Source organism: Echiichthys vipera, assembly GCF_963691815.1.
Source record: "Echiichthys vipera genome assembly, chromosome: 1".
NCBI classification, from domain to species: Eukaryota; Metazoa; Chordata; class Actinopteri; order Perciformes; family Trachinidae; genus Echiichthys; species Echiichthys vipera.
The window spans coordinates 11,901,513-11,925,078 of record NC_139826.1 but is presented as its reverse complement, the minus strand read 5'-3'; the positions used below and the strand labels follow the sequence as shown (position 1 = coordinate 11,925,078).

The following is a 23,566-nucleotide window of genomic DNA, read 5'->3' as shown; positions in this document are numbered from 1 at the left end:
ACTGCATTGTACAGTACATGATCCAATTTAGTTTTGACTTATTTTCTCCTTTTGTTTTACCGGTGTCTGTTTTTGTGCCTTATACCGTGTAGGTCTGTTATTTTGAGCCCCACTTGGGAATGGCGGACTCCGCCTACAATGAGAGCCACTATATAGAGAGTATATACATTGAAAAGCTATCACTCAAACAAAATTATGCATCATAAATTGAAATTTGATTTCATGACAATCTGAAGGATTGAAATGATTTAACATGCAGGTACATTTGCTGTTTTGAGCCTCCCAAATGTGAGAATAAGCTGATTTTTCTTTTATATTGTAAATTGAGTATCTTTGTGTTTTAGCTTGCTAAAAATGAAGGACCCTGAACTCCAAGAAAATTGTGATAAACATTCTTCACATTTTTTAACATAGACTTTGCAATTAATTGGTTCATCAAAACAAACTATTGCTGGAGCCTCCATAGGTTGCCTGGCAACCTTATGGTGTCAACAAGACCCCAGGAAGCCACTGTTTCCTGCCAAGAAGTAGTCTAGATCAGTGGTTCCCAACCTTTTTGATCTGAGGTACCCCCACAGTCCTGTCAGACGAACTCACGTACCCCTTCCCAATGTATGATCCAAACATAACCCTTTTCTTTGTATAAGAGTGGATATTGTTAAATTGTTATACAATTGAAGTGTCCATATCTAGGTTGATTTGGTCAATTGTACTGATACTGCTACTTGGAGTGAGTATTGGAGTATTAGCCATTCCTTATAACAACGTGTTAAACTACTGTGCTGCTAACTGGAGATGCACTGATCCGGTACCCGGATCGGATATCGGCTCCGATATTGACTATCTGATGAATGAGGCCGATCCTGTCATTTCTTTTTAAATAATATCATACACAGAAATACAGTTACAGCAATCTAGTCACTTCTATTCAATGTTTGTAACACCGGTTAGGGTTTTCTATTACATTTTAAAATATCTGTTTGCAGTGCACTTTGCATGGAAGTTTAATTATTTTTGCTGCTAATGTACACTTTGTTATTTGTCACTAAATAATATTAAGTAAATTTATATTTGTGTTAATTTGTTACCTTTTTTTACCAAGACTGAATGTTTGTGTCAAGCCGGATGCCTTCACTCACATGGCAAGCTATACGCTTCATTCATTCAATAAAAGTATCAGATCTGTTTCGAGTATCGGCTGATACTCTCAGCCAAGGTATCTGTATTGAATTGGATCGGAAAATACTGGATCGGTGCATCTCTATGGCTAACTAGTTTTCCACACACTCTTATTGAACTGCAACATAATGTTCAGGTGTTACAGCTGATATATTCAAGACAACTTTTTTCCTTCCATCCAATCATAATTTCTATTTTTTCTATTAATTGAGTTGCTCCATCATTCCAAGTAACCCCTGGCAACTGCATAAGTGCTGCCTGAAGGGAAAGTACCCCTGGTTGGGAATCACAGGACTAGCACATGAATGAAACAATTAATAAATTGTTTAACATATCTTATATCTTATGTCTTAGTCAAACTCTTCACTTCCCACCAGAATTAGTTATTCATTCAAGTACCTCTCAGCAAATCAGAAACAAGGTTAACTGTATAAGCGAACAAAAATGACTGCTCATTCTCACTGATCCCATAAAAGTTACATGATCCATACAGTGGCTGGAAGGAGAACATACAGTATCATCATTATGGGATATTCAATGTTGTGTAACTCAAAGTTGATTTGGTAGGCCATGGTGGTACAGCATCTTTGTCTTGTTCCTCTTTCAGATTAAAGGATGCAGCCTTTAGATTAGAAACCTGTTCCTACTGCATCTGGGGGTTCCTTTGTACAAGTCTAACACAGACAAGTTTAAAGAGCCATGCTAAAGCCTGTTGATCTGAGCCAGGCTTAACCTGGGTTTACTGGGGTTGGAAATTGAATGGAAAGAATTAAGGATGGAAGGCAATAAGCTACAGTAGGAAGAAAAAAAAGGAACAAACCATTAAAGGAGGACTATACATATCTTTAAGGAGGATACCATGTATACTCCATCACAGTAGCTTTAGCTCAGTTCAATTATCACTTGACCCCTAAAAGAAAGCCATGTTTGTCGTGGTCTCTGCTAAAGAGCTTGGTCTTGGCAATCTGGCTTTTGTAATAAATTATGCTATACGGTATTTTGTTGTTAGCTTTCTCTGTTTGTAAAAAGGACACATTCAGAATCAAAGCTTGTGATCCATGTCTACATGTCATTGATGGAGTTCATTAAAACACAATGAGCTTCTCTGAGTCTCTGTTAGTTTCACACTCAGAGCTGTCAGTCAAATCTGCACAGCTTTGGTCAAACTGTCGGGGCTTTTGTGTTGCCTGCAAAGAGGGGAGTGCCTGTGGCTTTTGTAGCTAAAACCAGCCCTCTCACCCTCACCCTCACTCACACACACACACACACACACACACACACACACACACACACACACACACACACACACACACACACACACACACACACACACACACACACACACACACACACACACACACACACACACACACACACACACACACACACACACACACACACGCACACACACACACGCACACACACAGCTGTTGTATAGACACTCGGACCACAGAGGAAGCAGAGCCCCAGTGTTGTGTGTTAACAACCAACCGCAGATCTCTGACAGTGTGTGTGTGTGTGCGTGTGTGTGTTTAACTTGGTGTCAGTGTAATTGTGTAATTGTGAGTTGTTAAGGCTGAAAACCGACCAAAGTAGGATCTTTCCTCTAGAGATGGAGCTGGAGCACAGCCACTAAAGCCGATGAATACTCTGCTATTCTAAATAGTGTCTTATCGTTGCCTCCCATCCTGTGTACCGAGCTACACTTCCTAACTGCCACGCTGGTCTGCATCATTACTTCTTTGTGGGTGACGGTCACATGTTGCTGAGGCTGATTCAGTGTCTTCCTGTTTCTCTGTAGATCCACCGAGACAGAGAGGCATCGTTCCATCAGCCCTGCAACACTCAACTCTCAGGTAAGAGTTAATCTCAGCTTCTACTGATCTAACTTTTCTTCTCAGATTGAGGTATAAATTCAAAAAGCTTTTCTAGGTGCTGTATGTTTCTGTGCTTTATTTTTATTTATTTATTTTTGAGTATTTATGTATGAATAATTGGGAGTTCACCGGCCCGATAATCTGGGTTTTCATGCAGTGTATAAACCACACTGCAGGGTTGCTTTTACATCAGTGACAAATGTAGAAGTGAGTCATTTATGCATTATTGTTTATGCTGGAAGAGGCTGTCCTTTGTTCTATAAAGCCCATTCGTTTCAAATTATAGCAAACTGATGCTTGGCCTGGTAATTTTTCAATCTGTCTGGTTAAAGTGTCACTGCCTTGTTTGAGCCTCAGTATTTGGCAACAAATTATTCTTTTTGGAGTAAATACTGGGGAAAACAGCTTAACAGCCTCTGTCTGCCATTGTTTATCTACTCAAAAGAGAATTTTAAGACCATCAGACATTGTTTAGTTGGTCTGATACGCTAAGTCAAGACTTGGAACAATATAATATTTTGCAGTCATATATTGGTATCGTTGGAGTGAAGCCTTTGCCAGTCTCTAATAGTATTTTGTGTCACTACTTAATTTCTGTGATTGTTTGGCCAGTTTCGTGCCAAAGAATTTCAAGTATTCAATATTTGACCCTGCAGTAAATCTCTAGTCTTGTCTAAGAGGAACATTTCTGAAACAGCAAATGAACCACCCTGCTCTAACATATAGACGTAAGCTGTAAAGATAATGCGAGTGGTAGTAAATGTTAATAGCTAACACAAAGGTGATAACTGTTCTTTGTGTATCACTTTGAAGCCTTTTTATCAAGTAAGTAAGTAAAAATGATTTGCAGAGTGCTTTTCACAGACATCGGCTTTACACGTAAAAACCTATATGGAGTTGTGGATTTGGTAAATCCTCTGATAAATGTGTCACCTGTGACGCGTGGTTGGACTTCCTGATCTTGTCCTGCACATAACAAGGACAAAATGTCATATAAGACACTGTATAAGTGAGGCCTTACACTAAAATAACTAATATTCTAAATATGTAATATGAAAGACTTAAAGGTTGTGTGTGTTTTTGACCATTAGTGGAGCTGTCGAGCAATGTTTTGATGTGTGGGACCCACTTTGTATCTCATTCCAAATGGCATGTACATAAGGCATACACACCACAAGCATTGAGAGGATGTGATACATATTCCTGCCCACTCCACAGGGTGGTAACAGTTGGTAATATTCCAGTTGACCCATTTTGTATACAAGCCAATTCCAACAGTGTTTTTGGAAGTGACTCTGTACATGTAACAGAGCTAATTAAAGTTGGTGCCAGTGCTGTCTCAGAGGAACAGCAGGATGGAGTGTAGAAACCTGGTGGTCAGAGAGGTGGTAACGGTAGTTTAGTTAACAGTACTTTAGGTTCTCAGATTTAAACATGTCTCGACTTTAGCGCTCACCTCTTCATCACTTGTGATTAGTTCATGATTTGTTGTTTGTCAGTGTCTCGGTTTTCTTTTCTTCTCCTTTTTTATAATTGTCTTTGAGTAGTTAACAAGACTAAAGTCGTTTGCCGACAAATCATGTCCGCACATTGTCAAAACCCTTTCACACATGTAGCACACAGGAGACTGTCCTTGTCAGATGCTTTCTCAATTACCGGTAATACTTAGGGCCAATCCACACGGAGATGCGTTTTTCCTGTAACCGCACGACTTTAGTATCGTTCTGGCCGACCATCCACATGCCGGCGTTATCGGAGCCTGAAAACAGTATCTTTTGAAACTGGGTCCCAGAGTGGGAAGATTTGAAAACGGCCCTCATGGCATTGTCGTATGGACGGCGAAACTGCATACTTTGTTAAATGATGGTGTCATCGCCTCACCTCAGACCTCTAACCCCTGTGGCGTCACATAACAACAACAGTGCTGCCGCGTTACAGGTGAGAGACATGGACCACTAGACTGTATACTGAGCTGTACTCTGAGCTACATGCATGGGAATTAATGAGGGCGACCATATATTTCTTCCTTTTCCCTGATGGTCTGAATAAGTCGCTAGTAGCTTTTTATAAATAAAGTTGCTAAGAGAAAGCAAGAATGTGCCCGTCTGTGAGTGCTTTAGTACGGGGTAGGCACCCGCTGCTCGTTGAGGAGACTAACCACAGAGGGATTCGTGCATCAGAGTGTCCAAAACACCACAAAAGGCTCCAATAACACCAGAAACTGTTGCTAGATTTCTCTCTAGTATGGATGAGGATTTGGGAATTAGCCAGTTTTGGCAAGAACCTTGCCGGTGTTTGTATCACAGGCCTACACAGCGTCTCTCCGTCTCTTCTTCTCTGTTGTTGGTGTATTTCTGGGTTTGGGCAGACGTTTTCATTGGCGTCATTGTTTTAATGATCCCTATTCTTCACTGTCGGGTGTTTGTTTTCTAATGGTTTTGCAAGAGCCGCACAATAGAAACATCATCAACACGCCCACTCGCTCGCTGTGAATTCTCGGCATGGGCTTAATCCGACATTACACAGACTTTGTTCTCGGGAGCTTGGATCCGATCCAACTGATTCGGACACTTGCATTGCAATGTTGATGTTTAACAGTTTAGCACACAACATACAGCTAAGGTTGATGAAAATGTAAAACGTTTTGTAAGTATTTTGATTTTTAGTGGAGAGACTGACCGATCAACTGACTTTTCCATCCCTAGAGCAATGCTGCTAGTGTGGGTAAAAATAAAAAAGCTCACTGGTCATCACAACAAATGGATGATTGTTGCAGCTGTGAATACATTTTAGTATATGGGGTTAGACTGTAAAAAAATCTTAATCTGATAATAATGTATTTGTCAACATGTACCTATGTATGGGCAACAGCCACAGCAAAATAGGAAAACAGGTTTCTCTGACCTGTAAAATAAGTTTGCGGAGAGACCAGTCTCAATAAAACATGACCAACGGATCGATGAGAACAAGCTGCATTTTATCTGTGGTGGAAAACGAATGAAACATCAGTCTGTCAGATAGAGCAGGAGAGGAAAAAGGTTTTATTGAATGAGGTGAAGAAATACAAAGGGGAAAAAAGGATACACAAAGATGGAAAGAGAATGACAAAGAAAGAAAGGAGTGTCAAACGGAAATAAAATAGAAGGGTGGGTTAGAGTGGGATTTCCTCTGCAGCAGCTGGGAGAAGTTGACTTCACTTCCTTTTTGGTGGAAATATCTCTCTTTCTCCCTCATGAACCTCATCCAGCTCCTTCAGGCTCTTTCTCAGTTTAGCAACATCAGGCAGTTACAGGCGCAGTGGCAGGAAAATCCACCATATCCCTCATATTACAAATGTAATAAGGAAATGCCCAAATGAGACAGCAAAATGTGATGTGCATTGTATGTAGTGTGGGTACCTATTGTGTTTTTAGCCATGGTTCGCATGGCTCTAGGGTTGGCAATGGCAGTCGTTCGTCCGGTTGGTAGGTCAGTTAGCCCACCACTTTAATTCCAGACTGAATTATTTCAATAACTATTGGCTAGATTTCCTTGAAATTTTGAAAAGATATTCATGGTCTCCAGAGTTGCTAACATTGGCATTTAGCTCAAAAACCAACACCGCAGCAGACGGTGTTACATGAATATTTGTAGTAATATCCTCCATATTACGCATTTTTCTGAACTTTAAAATAAGGTCTACTAAGGGGCCCCGGGGACCTCCCTGCCACTGATGATAGATTTGGATTGGCTGTCAGTGTTTGTATCGTTCATCAAATTGCTCCGAAAGTGACCCCAATGATACGGTTTACCACTGTCGTCGTTGTTTTGTTGTAGTTGGGACTCTGCGGAGTTACAACGTTTTTTTTAAAACTTTTTATTTATAGTTATAGTTATTATGCTGTGTGGACGGCCCTTTAGTCATGTTGTCACTGAAGGACATGAGAACTCCAAATACTGCTTGGTCATAGAATACAACAAAATTATGCTCATGATACTTACATGATACTTATGATTATTAAACAAGACCGAGGTAGGAAGTTGGGGGCCGGCCTTCTTCTGTCAATGCCAAAGGGTGTATAAGAAGTACAAGTCAGTGTTTAACCATATTGCATGGCCAAAGTGATACATTGTACAAAGTAACAACACGGTGACCCAAGAGAACCTGATTCACACGTTTATGCAAAGCCTCAGCCTCACAACATGCTGTGCTTTGTCTTTGGTGTATAATGGACCTGGCTCTGCATCCCATAATATAGCTGTTTAATATGTTTTTGTAAGGCCACAGTTTGGTAGTGTGTCAGGCAGCCTGTGGTTTGCTATCCTCTGCTGAGAGGCATGCTGCTGCTTTAAAGTGTTGTTTGCAATGCTGCATGATATAACATTTATCACGGGTGAAGCCATGTACTGTTTAGCTCAACTCGACTCAGTAGCCCTCATTTATATAGGAGGAGACTTGCTGGGTGCGCCTTCGATTCAAGGCAAAAATAATACAGTGAAAAGAGAAAACAAAGGTATAGAAGTACAGTATATGGTGGGTTTAAATGAATCACTGTGATGGTTTAAATTACAGTTTAGCTATGTAGTGTTTCTCCGAAGTGTTTGCAAGGAAGAACGCAGAGGACATATTTTTTATTTCAGGCTATATGTCAGCAGCCTATTGATAAATTAAACTGTAGTTGTGGTTATTGTTTAATTTTGTAACAAGAGCATTGAACAGCAGATGGTTGGGGGAGAGCTGTATATGAGCTGATTCAGTTTACCTAGTTACAGCAGAAAAACACGCCAGGCTGCTCTACTTTGAGGCCCTTAACAAACAAAGAAGATGGTGCGGCATATTTTGCTGAGAACTCAAAGTGCACCCAGTGTGGTCAGCCCCCAGTGGTTTCTCAGCTTTGTAGAATGACTGACTAGCTGCTGTCACGAAAATATCCTCTATCTGCAAAAAGTCAGCTCAGTTACACAAATTTAACATGTCATATTCTTAGAAAAAAACAAGACAAGGAAATATAAGGGTATAAGACCTTTTATAAGAGGTATATATCTGTCAGTGGTGATAATATCTGCACTTAGAGAAACACTTTAGTTAGCCTCAGTGGCGACTTATCTTTAATAACGGTATAAAAATGTGCAGAGAAGAGTGTTTTGAGACAGGGCCGGCCGGTTGATACTTTATCTTGTCGGTTATTTCTTACCACATTCATTACTTCAGATTAGATGATTTGTTTGGATCATATCTCTCTTGAAATTTTTCTTCTTACGCATGCATGTTATCAGGACCTATTTCTCTTCCTGAGTTCGTCCTGGCTTTCTTTTCGTTGACATTTTCAACTGCATGGAAAACCCAAATAGCGTTAACTGTTTGGATTAGAAGCCATGTTTAATTGACCTGCATGGTTACAGCATCAGCATGGCAACTGTGAGAAGTGCGTGGTTTTTTCACATGCCAGTATAATAATGGGTCTCTAGTAACATATACAGTAACTACTTTATCGGGATGAAATAATATTATGATATGACCTTTTTTCCTAGAGATGCTCCATTTTTTTTCCTTCTTGACACTGATTAAAACGTCTTTTTTAACCACAAATATTACTCTTGATAAAACCAAACCTCTGCAGTAGCATGATAAGAGTCTGCAAACATTAACTCTCCGGGATATCTCCCTTAATAGTTGTTACCCAAAAATATGTCTTGATGGCTTAATGATGAGCGTATTTGCCAAAAAAGAGCCCAGCATGATTTTACGCTGGAATTTCACTTTAAATTGGCAACATTAGTGCCACTTCTTCGCTGCCCTAAAAACAGTGGTTGCCACTGGCAGCACAGCACAAATGCTGTGTAGGCTACTGTTTTAGAGTGGCGAGGTACAACTTAGTTCTGGGAAAACATTGGTTTTATCCGTCTGAAACTACTCTAAAGTTTAATTTTTCATCGGTGCATAGACTTGCGTGTACGCCGATACCAAATCTAGCATTTTAGGCAGTATTGGGGGATTTTCTGATAATGGTGTTGGTGAACAACTCTACCTTTTGCCATTGGGGGTATTCTAGAAATATAAGCTCTTTCTGTGTTGACCCCATTGGTCTCTCTAAATAAAAGTCAAATGAATGATAAAAACTTACTCACATTCAGCCAACAACCTCAAACACCCACTGACTCATCAGCAGGCCTTACACCTGTCTGTCTCTCCCTGTGTGTGTGTGTGTGTGTGTGTGTGTGTGTGTGTGTGTGTGTGTGTGTGTGTGTGTGTGTGTGTGTGTGTGTGTGTGTGTGTGTGTGTGTGTGTGTGTGTGTGTGTGTGTGTGTGTGTGTGTGTGTGTGTGTGTGTGTGTGTGTGTGTGTGTGTGTGTGTGTGTGTGTGTGTGTGTGTGTGTGTGTGTGTGTGTGTGTGTGTGTGTGTGTGTGTGTGTGTGTGTGTGTGTGTGTGTGTGTGTGTGTGTGTGTGTGTGTGTGTGTGTGTGTGTGTGTGTCAGGGAAGGAGACAGCTGTCAAAGCTCACGGTCCCCTGCTAGTTTTGTTGAACAGGTGTCAGGGGGTGGAGTCTGAGAAAAACTCCCACAATCCACTTCTGTAACCACCTCTTGCCACCCCTCCCAACACACATACACATTATCACACACATTTCACATTTGCATTTTGGGATTCTCCATCCTTGGTGGGCTTGTGACATTAGAAAATATGAAGAACAGGTTTAGCTCTGCTGCAGCACTTGGGGTCAAAGGTCAGTGTAGTTTTCATATTTTCATATTTGTGTTGTCCACTGTGTTGTTAAGGAGACCTGCTTTGGACGATGTCATGAGGCGACTGACATCCGCCTCTTTAAAGCCCTGTGTATCTCCCCTGTTCAGAGATTTGCTCAGTGATTATCTGAAAGGCAGAACCGTAGTTCCAGCAATCAAACGTGTCACCTTTCTACTGCAGAAACACTTTTTCCTAAGGGAGAATGTGGATACACTGTAGCTGTCATATTATGGCAACCTCCCTGCTGTGCTGCTGGATTCATATAGCTCAACAATGTTAGATACTTCAGAGCTGCTAAAATAATGTCATTGTGTGTTTTTGCATCGTCTGTGTAACGTGCAAGAATGCTGTGCTGCTGTACTGGTCCACATTGTGATAGTGAAGACCTCGATCTTCCCTAACTTCTTGGGCTTAGCAGTCTTTCAATAAGTAAGTACAGTAGGCCTGAGGAGGACCTGTCTGGACGCACCACACCTTCAACCCACATACGTTTCTCCTGAAATTGCATGCATGTGTTGGTGGTCAGCAGAAAGCAGTTAATCAGTCACAGGAAGTCTGTGACTGTAACCCCCAGTTGCTCGTTTGTTATTACAGTGTAACAGATTCTTGCTAGAATGAAGGTCTCTGTCACTGACCACTCCCAGTGTAACCCTTTTGTTCTATGCCCCGTCCCCCTGATGGCCCCGTCCTCTGAGCAGCTGACTGCAGCGGAATGTTCAGCCTCGGGATTCCTGGAAGGCCCACTCGCTATAGCTAGAGATCAACTGAATTTAGTGTCTGCCATTGTTGCAAACCTTTATTCTTTAACACCACTGATTACATTTTCACAGAGAATCCAAGCACACAAGGAACATCCTCTTGCTCATGTGAGCACAGGGAAAATGTTCCACAGGGATAAAGAATAACTTCCGCTTTCTCTGGCAGAAATAGACATCAGAAATGACGCAAAATAACAAACTAAGTGAATGATCTCATACAGTTGTTCTTGGCATCTGTAAGTGTACTATTATACATCTGAAGTTGGGTGCAATCTTCCTCTTTTAGTTTGCACTTGGATATTATCTGTACATGTCCCTACATGTACAAAAATTGCAGCGCCACAGTGATGTTGCATAAGAAATGTTACACTGTGTGGATTTCTTGTTATTCAACGAGGGGGCTTGAAAAAACATCTGAAATAGTGTTTTTAAAACCCAAAATGGCTCATGGTGGGTTACTGAGCGCTGGGACTTGATGAGAATTGCTGGGATCTTAGGCCAAAGGTTTGCAGTGAGAGCAAGGGTTCAAAGTTGTTTTTGTGGAAGATATTTAATGTGCCACATTATGTGCACCTATGAATCAGGCGGTGCACACATTTGCACACACTGGTCTTAAAATGTCTGTGGGCTATTTGTAATTGCACCTGATCAAACAACTGTTAACTAAAGTTAAAATGACTTCTACTTTCAAGTTTAATACAACATACGGCAGAAAATCTTTGTAGACATCAGTGTCCAATTGGCCCCTGGATGAATGATGTTAAATGAGATGCTGATCTGTCACGAAAACATGTTTTGCCGTACATCAATCGCATTTTCAGTTGTCATTTTCTCTGAGTGAGATTTTAACTTCAGTTCTGCTCTCAGACCTTTTGAACACACAAACAGTCGTTGTTTGTCTTTGGAGTTCAGCACAGATGGCTTTAGGCAGGACAGCCAGCCATTGATCCGCCAGGCTTTTCACACCTTCTCAGATTCCCAGAAGTCTTTTCACTGATGTATAACAGACCTGCTTATGTTTTAGAGGAAAGAACAAAAAACAGGTTTTTTCGAAAACATGGTGCTTTTCATTTGAACAGCTGAATGCTCCTGTTGAGTAAATATGTCATGTGTTTATGAGTTAAATGGAATAGAATAAAATAAAAGGTCCAATATTATGGTCATTTTCAGAATCATGTTCAGTTTCTAGAACATGCTTAAATGTTCAAAAGACACATTATTTTTTCTTATACTGCCTGTTTGTATAAACGTGTATTCACCCTCTGTCTGAAACGATCTGTTTTAGCACTTGACTCTTTAAGCCCCCCTCTGATTGGTCAGTTTTTCCGTGTCTTCCACATCTATGCTTTCGGCGTCTCTATACGGTCATTGCATTGAATGACTGTAACGGCACTTTCTACTGCTTGTTTAAAGGCATAGTGTCTGAATACGGGCTGTGTGCCTTGCTCTGTGGATTGAGCATTATTGATACTTTCCCAGTATTTATATAGCACCTCAACCTGCTTTATAATCAAAAAAGACATGGAAATCTCATTTTTTACAATATGGGACCTTTTCCTGATTTAAAATGTCAAGATTTCTCCTGTTACTTTCATATTTGTTTGTGTTTTCTACCTGCTATATTTCACTGTTAACGTATTGTTGCTGTGTATTTCAGGATCCTCACAGTCTTCAGCTTTTCCCAGTCTGCCTAGTAGAACCAGCAGGCCCACCAGCTGTCCCTCTACAGTTCACAGAGACTCTGGCAGCGACATAGAAAGCTTCCTAAATGCAGAACCAGGCTATGACAGCGTCTTCAGAAAGGTCAGACTCACTGTTTTCTCTCTGTAGCTGGGGTTCGGTGGGAAAAGCTTCACCTCCAGGTCAGACAAACTGGACTGACGACTGGAGGTTTGCTAGTTTTACTGAGTTCCCTAGCTGAGAATATCTCCAAATCCACTTATTGAAAATCAATGTTACGTTTGTTATGAACAATGCACTGAAATGATAGCAAAGTTGATATGAGGGGAGCAGAATGGTTGTCCAAATGCCTGTTTCAGGTGGAATATTTGGGGGGCAAAAATCTAAAAAACAACCGTCTTAAAAAAAATAAAAAATAAAAAGATATATATATATATATATATATATATATATATATATATAGCTCTTATTTGCGACTGTGTGTCCGTATGAAGGTTAACCCGCTTGTAACAGAACCGAACTGCAAAAAATAAATCAAAAAATGAATGTAAAATTAATAGATGATCTGTTTTGATGTAACTTTGATCTAGTCATAAATTCAGGCCTCAACTACAATCCTTCTGGCTGCGATCCAAACATCTAGTTCACTCACACTGAACAGCAAGAACATAGTTTGTGTTTGCCCCTGAAACTAGCCCTATAGGGATTATATAGTAGTATATAAGAGCTACAGTATTTTGTCAGTCTATGCTTAGCTTTTTATTTATCAGCACCCTGAGGCTGAGATGCCAAACATCTCCTAAGCATCTTTTAAAGCCGGCAGCACTACACTACTGCTGCTGGGGAAGTGAAAGCCATGGTCCCTGCTGTCACTCTGCTGCTGTTGCAAGTCTGTTTGAAGCCAGGCGCCGTTTGGTTAAAGTCGAAATACTTGTGTCTCTGTATCCGCACTACTGAGCACTTGAAACATGCTCATGGTTATGTGAACCGAAGGTCCTTATTGTTGTAAACAACAATGGAAAAAGTCAGCACAGTGAACAGCAGCTGCCTTGGAGTTTACAGTTTGATTTTGAAGGTCAGGATACTGAAGATAGACATGGATGGGCAAAATGTACCATGAAGTCCACAGGCTTTGATTCCACACAAAGACCACAGCAGCTAAATTCAGCCCCAGTAAGAGAGGATTAATGTCTTCACTGTTCTATGCAAGATACAATACCATACACTTTCTACAAGCTGTATAATGGTGTCCAGAGAAACCTTTTCATAACCAAGGAAGTCTAAGGTCATAGCCTTCATTCCAGTAGCATGTCAGTTGAGCGTGTCAAGACAGTGTAACTTTAAAGGTCCCATATTCTAGAAAGTGGACTTTCCATGTCTTTTTTTATTCTAAAGTAGGTTGAGGTGCTTTATAAATACTGTGAAAATATCAAGAATTACAGAGAATGCACACACCGTCTTCACCTCTGTTGCGGTGTGATGTCACAACTATACTATATATAGGTAGAAAATCTCTGCAATGCTGAGCTGATTGGGCTTTTTTAGATGGGGGGCTTAAAGAGACAGTCACTAACATGAAGCTAAATACATTTTAAAGTATGAATGCAAAAATGTGCATAATATGGGACCTTTAAATGCTTTGAATGAAATGTAAAACTAAGTTGAAATATTCCCCTAGCTCTAAAGCTAATGTCATGTGAATCACAAACATACACTGCAGTCTCATGCACTCTGAACGTATACACACACACACATACACACACGTTCTCTCACTCCCACAGGAAGTCGTGTCTGCAGCATAAAGCAGATCTTTCATTCCCAGCTCCCCAACAGAAGCAGCTCTATGCTCAGTGCTCTCACTGCAGCTGGCAGCACAATAGGCCCAGTTAAGGCTTACACCTACAAACTAGCTCTACATGGACTATCCCATACCTGTGTGTGTGTGTGTGTGTGTGTGTGTGTGTGTGTGTGTGTGTGTGTGTGTGTGTGTGTGTGTGTGTGTGTGTGTGTGTGTGTGTGTGTGTGTGTGTGTGTGTGTGTGTGTGTGTGTGTGTGTGTGTGTGTGTGTGTGTGTGTGTGTGTGTGTGTGTGTGTGTGTCTGTGTCTGTGTCTGTGTCTGTGTCTGTGTGTGTGTCTGTGTGTGTTCTTTCCCACCAAACCCAGAGCAAAGACAATTTAACAATACTTACTGTTTTCACAATGTTATTCATTGCTACAGACGAGGTGAGACCAGTCAAGGACAATTCATCCTTGTACAGTCTCCAGCATTTCTGGCCTTCCATACTGTAAATTTATATTTTATTTTTTCAAATGAAGAAAATGCATATTACTTAATTGACAAATATATGTATATATATGAATATACAGTATATTTTATAACCTGTTAGTGTGTATATATGTTTTCATCATTGTATTTGTCAACTATTAACTAACAAACATCTGTCAGTCAATGATGAAATTATTGTATATACCTTATATAACATTTTCCTTGGATGTGTTTGTTTTCACAACCTCGGGATCATTCATTGTTGTTTGTTTTAATGTCAGTATTGCTACTAAGTGGCTCACTATCCCTAAGTCTTACCATTTGCTCCTCATTATATTCCGTTCCTGTGGGTTAAAAAGCTCTTCAGCATTCTCTTAATTTGTTGCATGCTTCAGTAGAGAAATGCTGATGGATAAACAACGTGATAGACTGGGTGATTATTTGAATATACTTTATTTATCATTTGAAGGTTTTGTTCTATTTAATTCTACTGTATTCTATTTTACTCTGGTCTATTTTGTGCTATTCTATTCCTTTCAAGTCTATGCTGCCCTTTCCTATTCAAATCAATTCAGCTCAATTCAATTCAATCCAAAGGCTATATTGGCATGGTATTCTATCCTGTTCTTTTATTTTCTGTCATTTTCATTTCTCTTATATTTTACTCTGTTCTATTTTATCTTTTATATTTTATTCTACTCCACTGTATTCTATCTTTTCATATTTGACTCTGTTCTATCCTGTTGTATTCTATTATCTTCTGTTAATTATACTCTCTTCTATTGTGTTCTATTCTATTCCACAGAATTATATTCTATTATATTTCTTATAGGCCTCTCTGCCATGCTCTATTCTGAAGTCTACTATATTTACTCTGTTTGTTTCTATTCTGTTCTATTCTACTGTATTCAGGCAGTTATGTTCCTTTGTATTCTATTGCATTATATTCTGCATCTGTGTGGCTGGAAACATATTGGCTCATATATTAGAAGTATTCCTCAGTTACAGTAGCTAGATGACCAAAAAGTTTCAGGGTTAAGGGTTCCACTTCCTGTGTGGCTCTGTGAGCAGAGCAAGGCCCTTAAACTGCCAGTTGTAATATTCTTTCCACTAAAGTGCTCCTTGATTAAATGTGTGATGGAAGTTAATACTTAAGAGAAAGCAGCTACTTATACTCACGTCTAGTCTCTTAAATAATAAATCAATCAACATTTCATTAGAGTTTTGCTTGGAGTTCCCTCATTTCTGACTTAATGAGGCTGTTCTTGTTGCTCCTGATAGACTGTCACTTTTATGTAGTGCTTCCTTTACTTTGACAGTTCAATACCAATAACATATGTTTCTTGGATCTCTGCAGAAAGACGAACCAGTGACGGGAGGAGACAGTGCCAGTGAGGTTTCGGTCTCCTGTTCCTCCACAGACGACACCGCCAGCGTTGGTCCGACCAGCTCCAGTCCTGAGGGCAGCCAGGGCCTGGAATGCAGCTGGAGCCCAGTGGAGAGCATCCGGACTGGGGCCACTATCACTGCAGGACTAGATAGTGGTGGTGGTGAAGCTGAAGAAGAAGCCAAAGATAGAGTGACGGAGGTACCGCGACGCTCCTGTCTTCTACGGAACAGCATCCGCTCCCTGTCGCCCCTTCGCCGCCACAGCTGGGGTCCTGGGAAGAACAACGGAGGAGACGCAGAAATGAACCAGAGGAGGTGATAAAGGAAGGGGACCAGATTATGTTCTGTTCTTTAAGACGAGGAATTTCTTATTACATAGTGGATGGAGTGGAATTGATAGCGAGAGACGGGAAATTTACTCCTTTGTCCTCGAGTTTTGCTGCCGGTGATTGTCTGAAGTTAGTCAGTAGATGTCAGTAGACCTGATGTGTGCGGATGTCATTATTATTGGAGCTTGTTGATGTCACTCCCTCTGTGCCATGTTGAGAGTTCTCCCTCCTGCTGCGAGCAGCTGGTTTGCCATTTGTCTGGTGTTGGTAAGGAGCTACACACAAAGACTCAAAGACACATGCTCACAGCAACATGTTCAGTATAACAGTTGACACGTACTACTTCACATTTACATTGACACACTAAGAACATGAATGCAGAGCACATCAACAACAAGACCTTGACAGCTATTTTGTCTTTTGTGCTAGAACGGCAGCCTGTCGCGGACTGTCTGTCAAGCAGTTGCCAGGCAATAAAAGCCCTTTGCCATGAGTGTAAATTAAAAAACAACTGCTTTAGACTTTTATCAGCTGCTATTTTTATAGTATCCAGGTTCAGCTCAAACTGCCACTACCACCAAGCTTTCTGTAGTCTCTCTCTCTGTAGTCAGTTTAATTAATGACATAAAGAGGAGTAATTTTTTGGTGGCAGGTGCCATTTATAGATAAACACCAGGCCGCTTGAGCACATAAAAAGCTTGTTAACTCTTTAAGAGGAAACATTTATAGAAACGTTCCTCCTGCTGCTAAACATGCATGCTGCGTAAAACACAAGGACTGCAGTGACATTTCTGTGACTATAAAAGTATCTTTTAAATGTTAAGCGATAGGAAAATGAATGCAATAAGAGTAATTTGTGAGACAAACGCATGTCATCATCACTTGCTGCTTGATTTTCTCCCTTCTACTGTATAGTCACATGAGATGTAACCATATATCAAGATATGTATCCTTTTCCCAAAATGTCATCTAAAATACCTGACGGAATAGTTGAAAAAAGTTTTGGTTTTATAACCAAAATGGTCATATCGTCATATCATATTCAGTAGTATTTTATGTTAAGTTTCTATCACAATGTAGAAAAAACCATTGCTGAACTGTGTTATGGCAATTTTAAGATCATTTGGACGGACTTTACGCTCTCATCCTTGGATGTTGTGTTTTTTCACCAAAGCTTTTAATAATATTAGGAGATTAGAGTACTTTTAATTTAAAAAAAATCTAATTCACACAGGAGTATAGGGGGTTATACATTGGGTTAATTCTTGGGCGGGTGCATCATAGATATCTAACCAAGTAAAACGATTATGGTTCCATCAGCAAATAAAATAGGTCATTTATTCATTCATTATGTTCTTATTGACCTGCCATCCCCTCATATCCCAACTCGTCTCACCCATCATCTACCATTCCCCGTCTCTCTCTCTGTCATCTATCACCTTCAGCTCCATCCGTAGCCCTGGTGAGGGAAAGCTGACCTTTCACAGGAGAAGGTACAAATAAATCCCAGTTGTCAGTTCATGTGATGTTAAGATTGATTTTTTGCTGGGTGATGTGCTATGGCAAATTCATGTTGCATAGCCTTTGTGGATCTCCCACTTTTTAATGTATGTTTGCTGAACTACTGCTGCATTGTGTTCCATTCCTGCAGACAAAAATGTTACTCTCTTTTCACCCGTTGAAAAGTGTGAGAAATACAGTGGCAAATAGACGGTTCAGACACACTGGTGTTGTGTATGTGTATTGCAGTGGTAATAACATGCAGCAACAAGGAAAGTGGGAAGTCTAGCTCCGGAGGCTCAGAGGACTGAACTGGCGAGAGATTGAGAACAGAGGATTTCTTTTTTTGGTGAAATAAATTCCTATAGGGAATATTTCCACACTGAAGGCAGTAAAGACAGGATGGAAGTAGTTGCTTGTATTATTCAGAATCCAAGGTGTGTGTGTGTGTGTGTGTGTGTGTGTGTGTGTGTGTGTGTGTGTGTGTGTGTGTGTGTGTGTGTGTGTGTGTGTGTGTGTGTGTGTGTGTGTGTGTGTGTGTGTGTGTGTGTGTGTGTGTGTGTGTGTGTGTGTGTGTGTGTGTGTGTGTGTGTGTGTGTGTGTGTGTGTGTGTGTGTGTGTGTGTGTGTGTGTGTGTGTGTGTGTGTGTGTGTGTGTGTGTGTGTGTGTGTGTGTGTGTGTGTTTGTGTGTGTGTGTGTGTGTGTGTGTGTGTGTGTTACACATCGGCAAAACTTGAGAACTTTTTATCGGATATACTTCACACTTAGCGGGGTATATTGCTGGGGGCCCTATTACGCGCTGCGTTGAGCATGTGTTGCTGTGTTTATCTTCTTTTTAAATACCTACAGTATACATCTTCAGTATAACCACCAGAGCCCGTACACACGCCAAGACTCAAACAACATAGGAAACATAATATTTCAATCCCAAACTTGAAACAGAATACCTACCCAACGAACAAATATCCAAATATTAAAATATTTGGCTCCAGCCCTATTGCTTATATACACAAAGAATGTGGATACAACAGTAAAGTGTATGTTTAACAGATATTTACATGTTGCAGGGATGTAATTAACACTATTAAACTTATTAACAATATAGAATGTGACCTTGGACACCATGGACTGGTGTTAAGTGTGCATTCTATTGACGGCCTGTGGAAAGAAACTGTATCAGCATAACAGGTGACAGGTATGCTGATACCTTTGATTAGCTAATAATGGCCAATAATATCAGCCTGCCTCTATACTGCATCAGTCATACTCTAATTAGGACATGGCTGTTTTGGTCAGAGGCCACACCTTTCACGTTAAAGAAAACCGTGGCTCCAACTGCAGTGGTTGTAACAGTTTTAATATAACCTAGGTTATTCTGACAGTATTGCATTTCTGGGAAACTGCTTGAGTTTCTTGTGTGCTATTGATATTACCACAACCCTGAAGCAGGAAATGAACTTGAACCCATTTGCACTGTTTATGCTTGCCAATGTGAAATCTACTGTACACACTTGGAGCAGTAGTTCACTTCTGCCAGAACATTGTGACTCTTTTCAACCCTGTAACTCCTTCCATTTCACGTCATCATCTTCTGCTTCGCTGTAATTCTGCCATACTTCCTTCCCATCACTCCTCTTTATCTCAATCAGTCTTTTCCTTACTAACCCCTCCACCTCACACTCACACCTCAGCTGGTGCCCTCCTGATGCTCTCCACAGCCACGGTGTGGACGTAGTTAGTGCCCTCAGGTACAACGTGTTTGTGTGTGATGCTTTTTCTCTTGCTAAGAGCACATTACCTTATTAAATAGTGTGTGTTTACATGCTTTTGTGGGTGTGTATGCCTGTGTGCATGTGAGTGTGTGAAAGCCCTGCCCAGTCAGTCAGTCAGTCAGTCAGTAGCTTCCCACTGAGAGTTGCAGCAGCTGGTAGTTGTTCATGTTTCAGTACAGAGGACTTTGTGGCTCTGTAGGCTAGTATGCAATAATACTGGAAGGAAGTGGGCCTTAATATGACAAATATAGTCATCTTCATTCGCAGCCCCCTACACTGGTTACTGATAATCACAAAGCCATGATTCTTTTGGTCCAGTTTATGTTAGTGATGTTTGAATGTGTTGGGCTGATGATTTGCTGGATAATAGAGTGCCATACAAACCCTCAAGCTGCAGATAAGAGAGATTTACTGCTGGAGCTTTAACTATCACAGAGTCGGTCCTGAAGCCAATGGAGCTGTGGCCGTGTGGCATAGCTCATCTTGAAATGTAGCTGTAGTTTTCCTCCCCATGATCATTGTACTGGATTTCAAGGCCTCTTATTTCCAGTCATTGATCGATGCAATTGGGTTTGTAAATCACAGCTGTAGAGCTCTCTATGCTGATGCTGATGTTGGGAGACATAAGCCGCTGCTTCAGCTGTAAATCTGCAAATCTGCTCCGAGCCCAGTGATAACTCAGCTGGCTAAACACTGTGCAGGGTCAGCTGTGTGTCTGTCAACAAGTGCACGTGTGCATGCCTGTTTGTGTTTGTTGCAGCAGTTGTTGTGTGTAACCACAAAGCCACATAGTCCAGAGAGACTTGTGGAGTGTATGTGTAAAGCAGTCATACCTCCTTCTCTGAGGTCACCTCTGTCTTCTGTTTGTCCATACAGCTACAGCCTGGAAGGGCTCAGCGGGGCCCAGGAAGAGCTGAGAGGCCCCGCAACTCAGGGGCCCCGGATCCTGGAGCCTTCAAGGGTGCCCAGGCAAGACAGCGATGACAGGGGCTCACTGGTATCTCTGACAGAAGAGCAGGAGAAGCTGGGGGAGCATGGCAGACTACATGATCTGGTCAGCTAACACACACACACACACACACACACACACACACACACACACACACACACACACACACACACACACACACACACACACACACACACACACACACACACACACACACACACACACATGACATTTGTCCTTTAGATGACATATCTTCATACTGTCATGCAGTCACTCCAGAGGGAAAGACATCCTCAGCCTAATTCACATGAAAGGAAAAAAGGATTTGTAAATTTTAAACTATACATAAACAAGACATAAACAGTCTGGGGAACTTTGTCAGTTTGGGGATTACTAAGAATTAATAAACATCACTTACCTCAGGCAGCTTCTCTGTGTTCTCTTTTGGTAAATCGATTGTTGAACATCACAAATCATTTATGTTGTTCCCCTTTTTTAAGTTTATCATTCCTGTTTCCAGTTAAGTGACTGGTAATGTTTTTTTCACACATCATCTCCGCCTGGTTTACTGTCTTTTTTTTTTTTTTTTTCATTTTCTTGCACTGTGTTTGACTTAATCTTGCTTCTCTTGCCCCAGAAATCAAGGCGCTATCGGCCTCTGCGAAACAGCTGCCCCCCCATGACCCTGCCCCTCACCAAGTCTGTTTCCATGCTGGCCATCAGCCAGAGAGACATTGATGGTGAGTGACAAGCCGTGAAACAGACTTTTCTGTTTTACCCTCAGTGATCGTATTACAATTACAGATCGAAATCATGGCCATGACTTGTAACACTGCACATATCTGACCTCTTTATCAATGAATTCCCTTTTATTATCCTGCTATCCTGCCGTACTTCACATACCCCTATTTCTAAGCTCAGAAGGCCCAGCGTGCAGAAGGAGTCTTTTTATAGTTTAATGAGAAGTGTAACTTTGTATAAAAAGTAACACAAAATGAAGATTTTATTATGTTTTCTGAGAATTACCCTGACAATGGAGAAAAAGCTTGATGTTTATCTATGTAGGTGAGGTGTGGAATTCCAGGAGTTTATGAGAATGATAAAGCTTTGCAATACATTATCATTCTTATTGTTTCATTACAGAGATAGTTCAGGTTTTTTTTAAGTGGGGTTGTATGAGATACTTATCCATAGTTAGTATATTGCCGACAGGAGATGGCATTCAGTACGCCCCCAGTTTGGAGAAGCAGACAGGAGGACAGGCATGGAAGCTGAGAAATATACTGCCGTGGATGGGGAGGAGCAGCTAAAAGTATTTTAATCGCCTTAAAACATATCAGTTTAAGTATACGCTATAAATATAATATAGACTTTTTCCAGTGCTAGGCAACAGTCTTGATCCTTGTTATCTTCTTGTCAGCTGATGTCATTCACATACACTGCAGCAGGAATCAAAATTGGTCACATTTAGATTTATGTTTACAACTTTGAAAAGGTCCATATATAGAATATATTCGCCACTTTACCTTGCTGTCAGACAGCCCAGTTTAAGCTTAGGTGGAGGAAACTGCAACCGTTTCCTGCTCCCGTCAAAGTCACCAGACTCTTTTGAGAAAAAACATTGAGGGATTTGCTGGTCTACCGCTGACTCGATAAAGCATTGATAATATTGTAAATATAGCATCGACTTTAACCAGTATTGCTTTTTGGGCTTCTTTTGGTGACAAAACTAAGTTTTGCTGTGTGGACCTGTCCACAGCAGTGTATTGATTAGCTTCTGTGTCATCCTGCTTCTCCAAAATAAGAGAATGCCAACCGCCATCTATTGTAAGCAATGCACCTGCTATGCATAATAATCTCATACAAGCCCACTTCAAAATGTCCAAACTATCCCTTTAAATTTGGAAATGACAGCAAAGCTCCACCCATGTAAGGTTCACAGGTCTAATTAATCAGAATAAGTGGAAAACCCTGTGTCAGTATTCTTTCCTGATTTCTTCTCCAGTTAATGTCCGATATTAAAGTTTCTCTTCATGTTGACATTGACATGCCTACCTTCCCCAAATCCACACTGTTATTATAAAATGTTTTAATTTTATTAAGTGATCAGTTCCTGATGTGGTTCTTTCCTTCCTGCCCACCTCAGCGGTGAGACACCTGAGACGTAAGAGGCGAATCTCCTTTTCTTTCAACCTTTCCCCCATCCTCACCAAATCTAAGTCTCAGTTCGTTTATGGCGACTCCTCATCTAGCGATGATGAGGATAACTTGAGTAAGTAATATACGATAAACATAGTTGCAGTAGAAAATAGCTGTGATTTTAGAATTGGAGCATTAGTTGTTCCTGTTACAGCCCTGGATCTCTCAGAGAACTGTAACCTAGAGTCAAAGGTGTCTATTCACTATTCACTCATCCTGCTGAAAAGGGTCCAGTTCACATTGTGATAAGCAGTGCAGACACACTCAAAGGTTAATTAACTAGTAGGTGCTAAATACCCAAGTTTTTGCACCCATATGCCCAACTGTTACCCACAGTACATCTTGAGAGATCTTTTTGTCCACTCTCTTGAGGTGTCAAAAAGCTTTCTGAAATCATTCTAATAGATGCAGACAAGGACGGCTGAAGGAAAAGTGGTTACACTGGAAAAACAAAATTATAATTTTCCATCGCATAATGGCTCATTTAAAATATCCTTAGAAATTATGCGTAGTATTTTTCGACCTCCTACTTTTTAAAGGTTATCTGTGGGTGTGTTGCTCTCTGTATTATTTACCCTTTTGCAGCAACAGAAAGAAATGCAATTAAGTCTCAACGCAACTAGATTCTGTAAGGTGAGGAAGCCCTAAATGTTCAGCTGCAACAAACTTTTTTTATAATAAGGAAACCACTTATTGCTGCTTATATTAAGTTGTTTGCACTATGAATGTGCTTTTAGAATAAAAATAATAGTTCCTGTTGATGACATTAAGTGCTGCCTTGGCTACTCCTACCCCCTACCCTGTCCGGTAGTGCAGTAGATTAGTCTTTGGTTTGTCTCTTTGCAAAAATGGATCATCAGAGAAAGAGGAAAATAATAAACATAAACACTGCAAGTGAACTGCCCTCCAGATGAATTTGAGCCTGTCAAAGACACAGAGCCTTGT

The 23,566-nt window shown here is 40.7% G+C and overlaps 1 protein-coding gene across 1 annotated transcript in view; it reads left to right on the top strand.

The window, feature by feature from the left end:
• The window catches only part of akap13 (A-kinase anchoring protein 13), a 124,259-nt gene that overhangs the window by 57,502 nt on the left and 43,191 nt on the right, over positions 1-23,566 (top strand). Inside the window, exons 10-15 of the mRNA XM_083915365.1 lie at positions 2,981-3,035; positions 12,195-12,340; positions 15,841-16,187; positions 17,647-17,694; positions 20,350-20,527; positions 21,060-21,162. Of these exons, the coding sequence (XP_083771491.1) occupies positions 2,981-3,035; positions 12,195-12,340; positions 15,841-16,187; positions 17,647-17,694; positions 20,350-20,527; positions 21,060-21,162 (877 nt within the window). The remainder of the gene's footprint in view (positions 1-2,980; positions 3,036-12,194; positions 12,341-15,840; positions 16,188-17,646; positions 17,695-20,349; positions 20,528-21,059; positions 21,163-23,566) is intronic.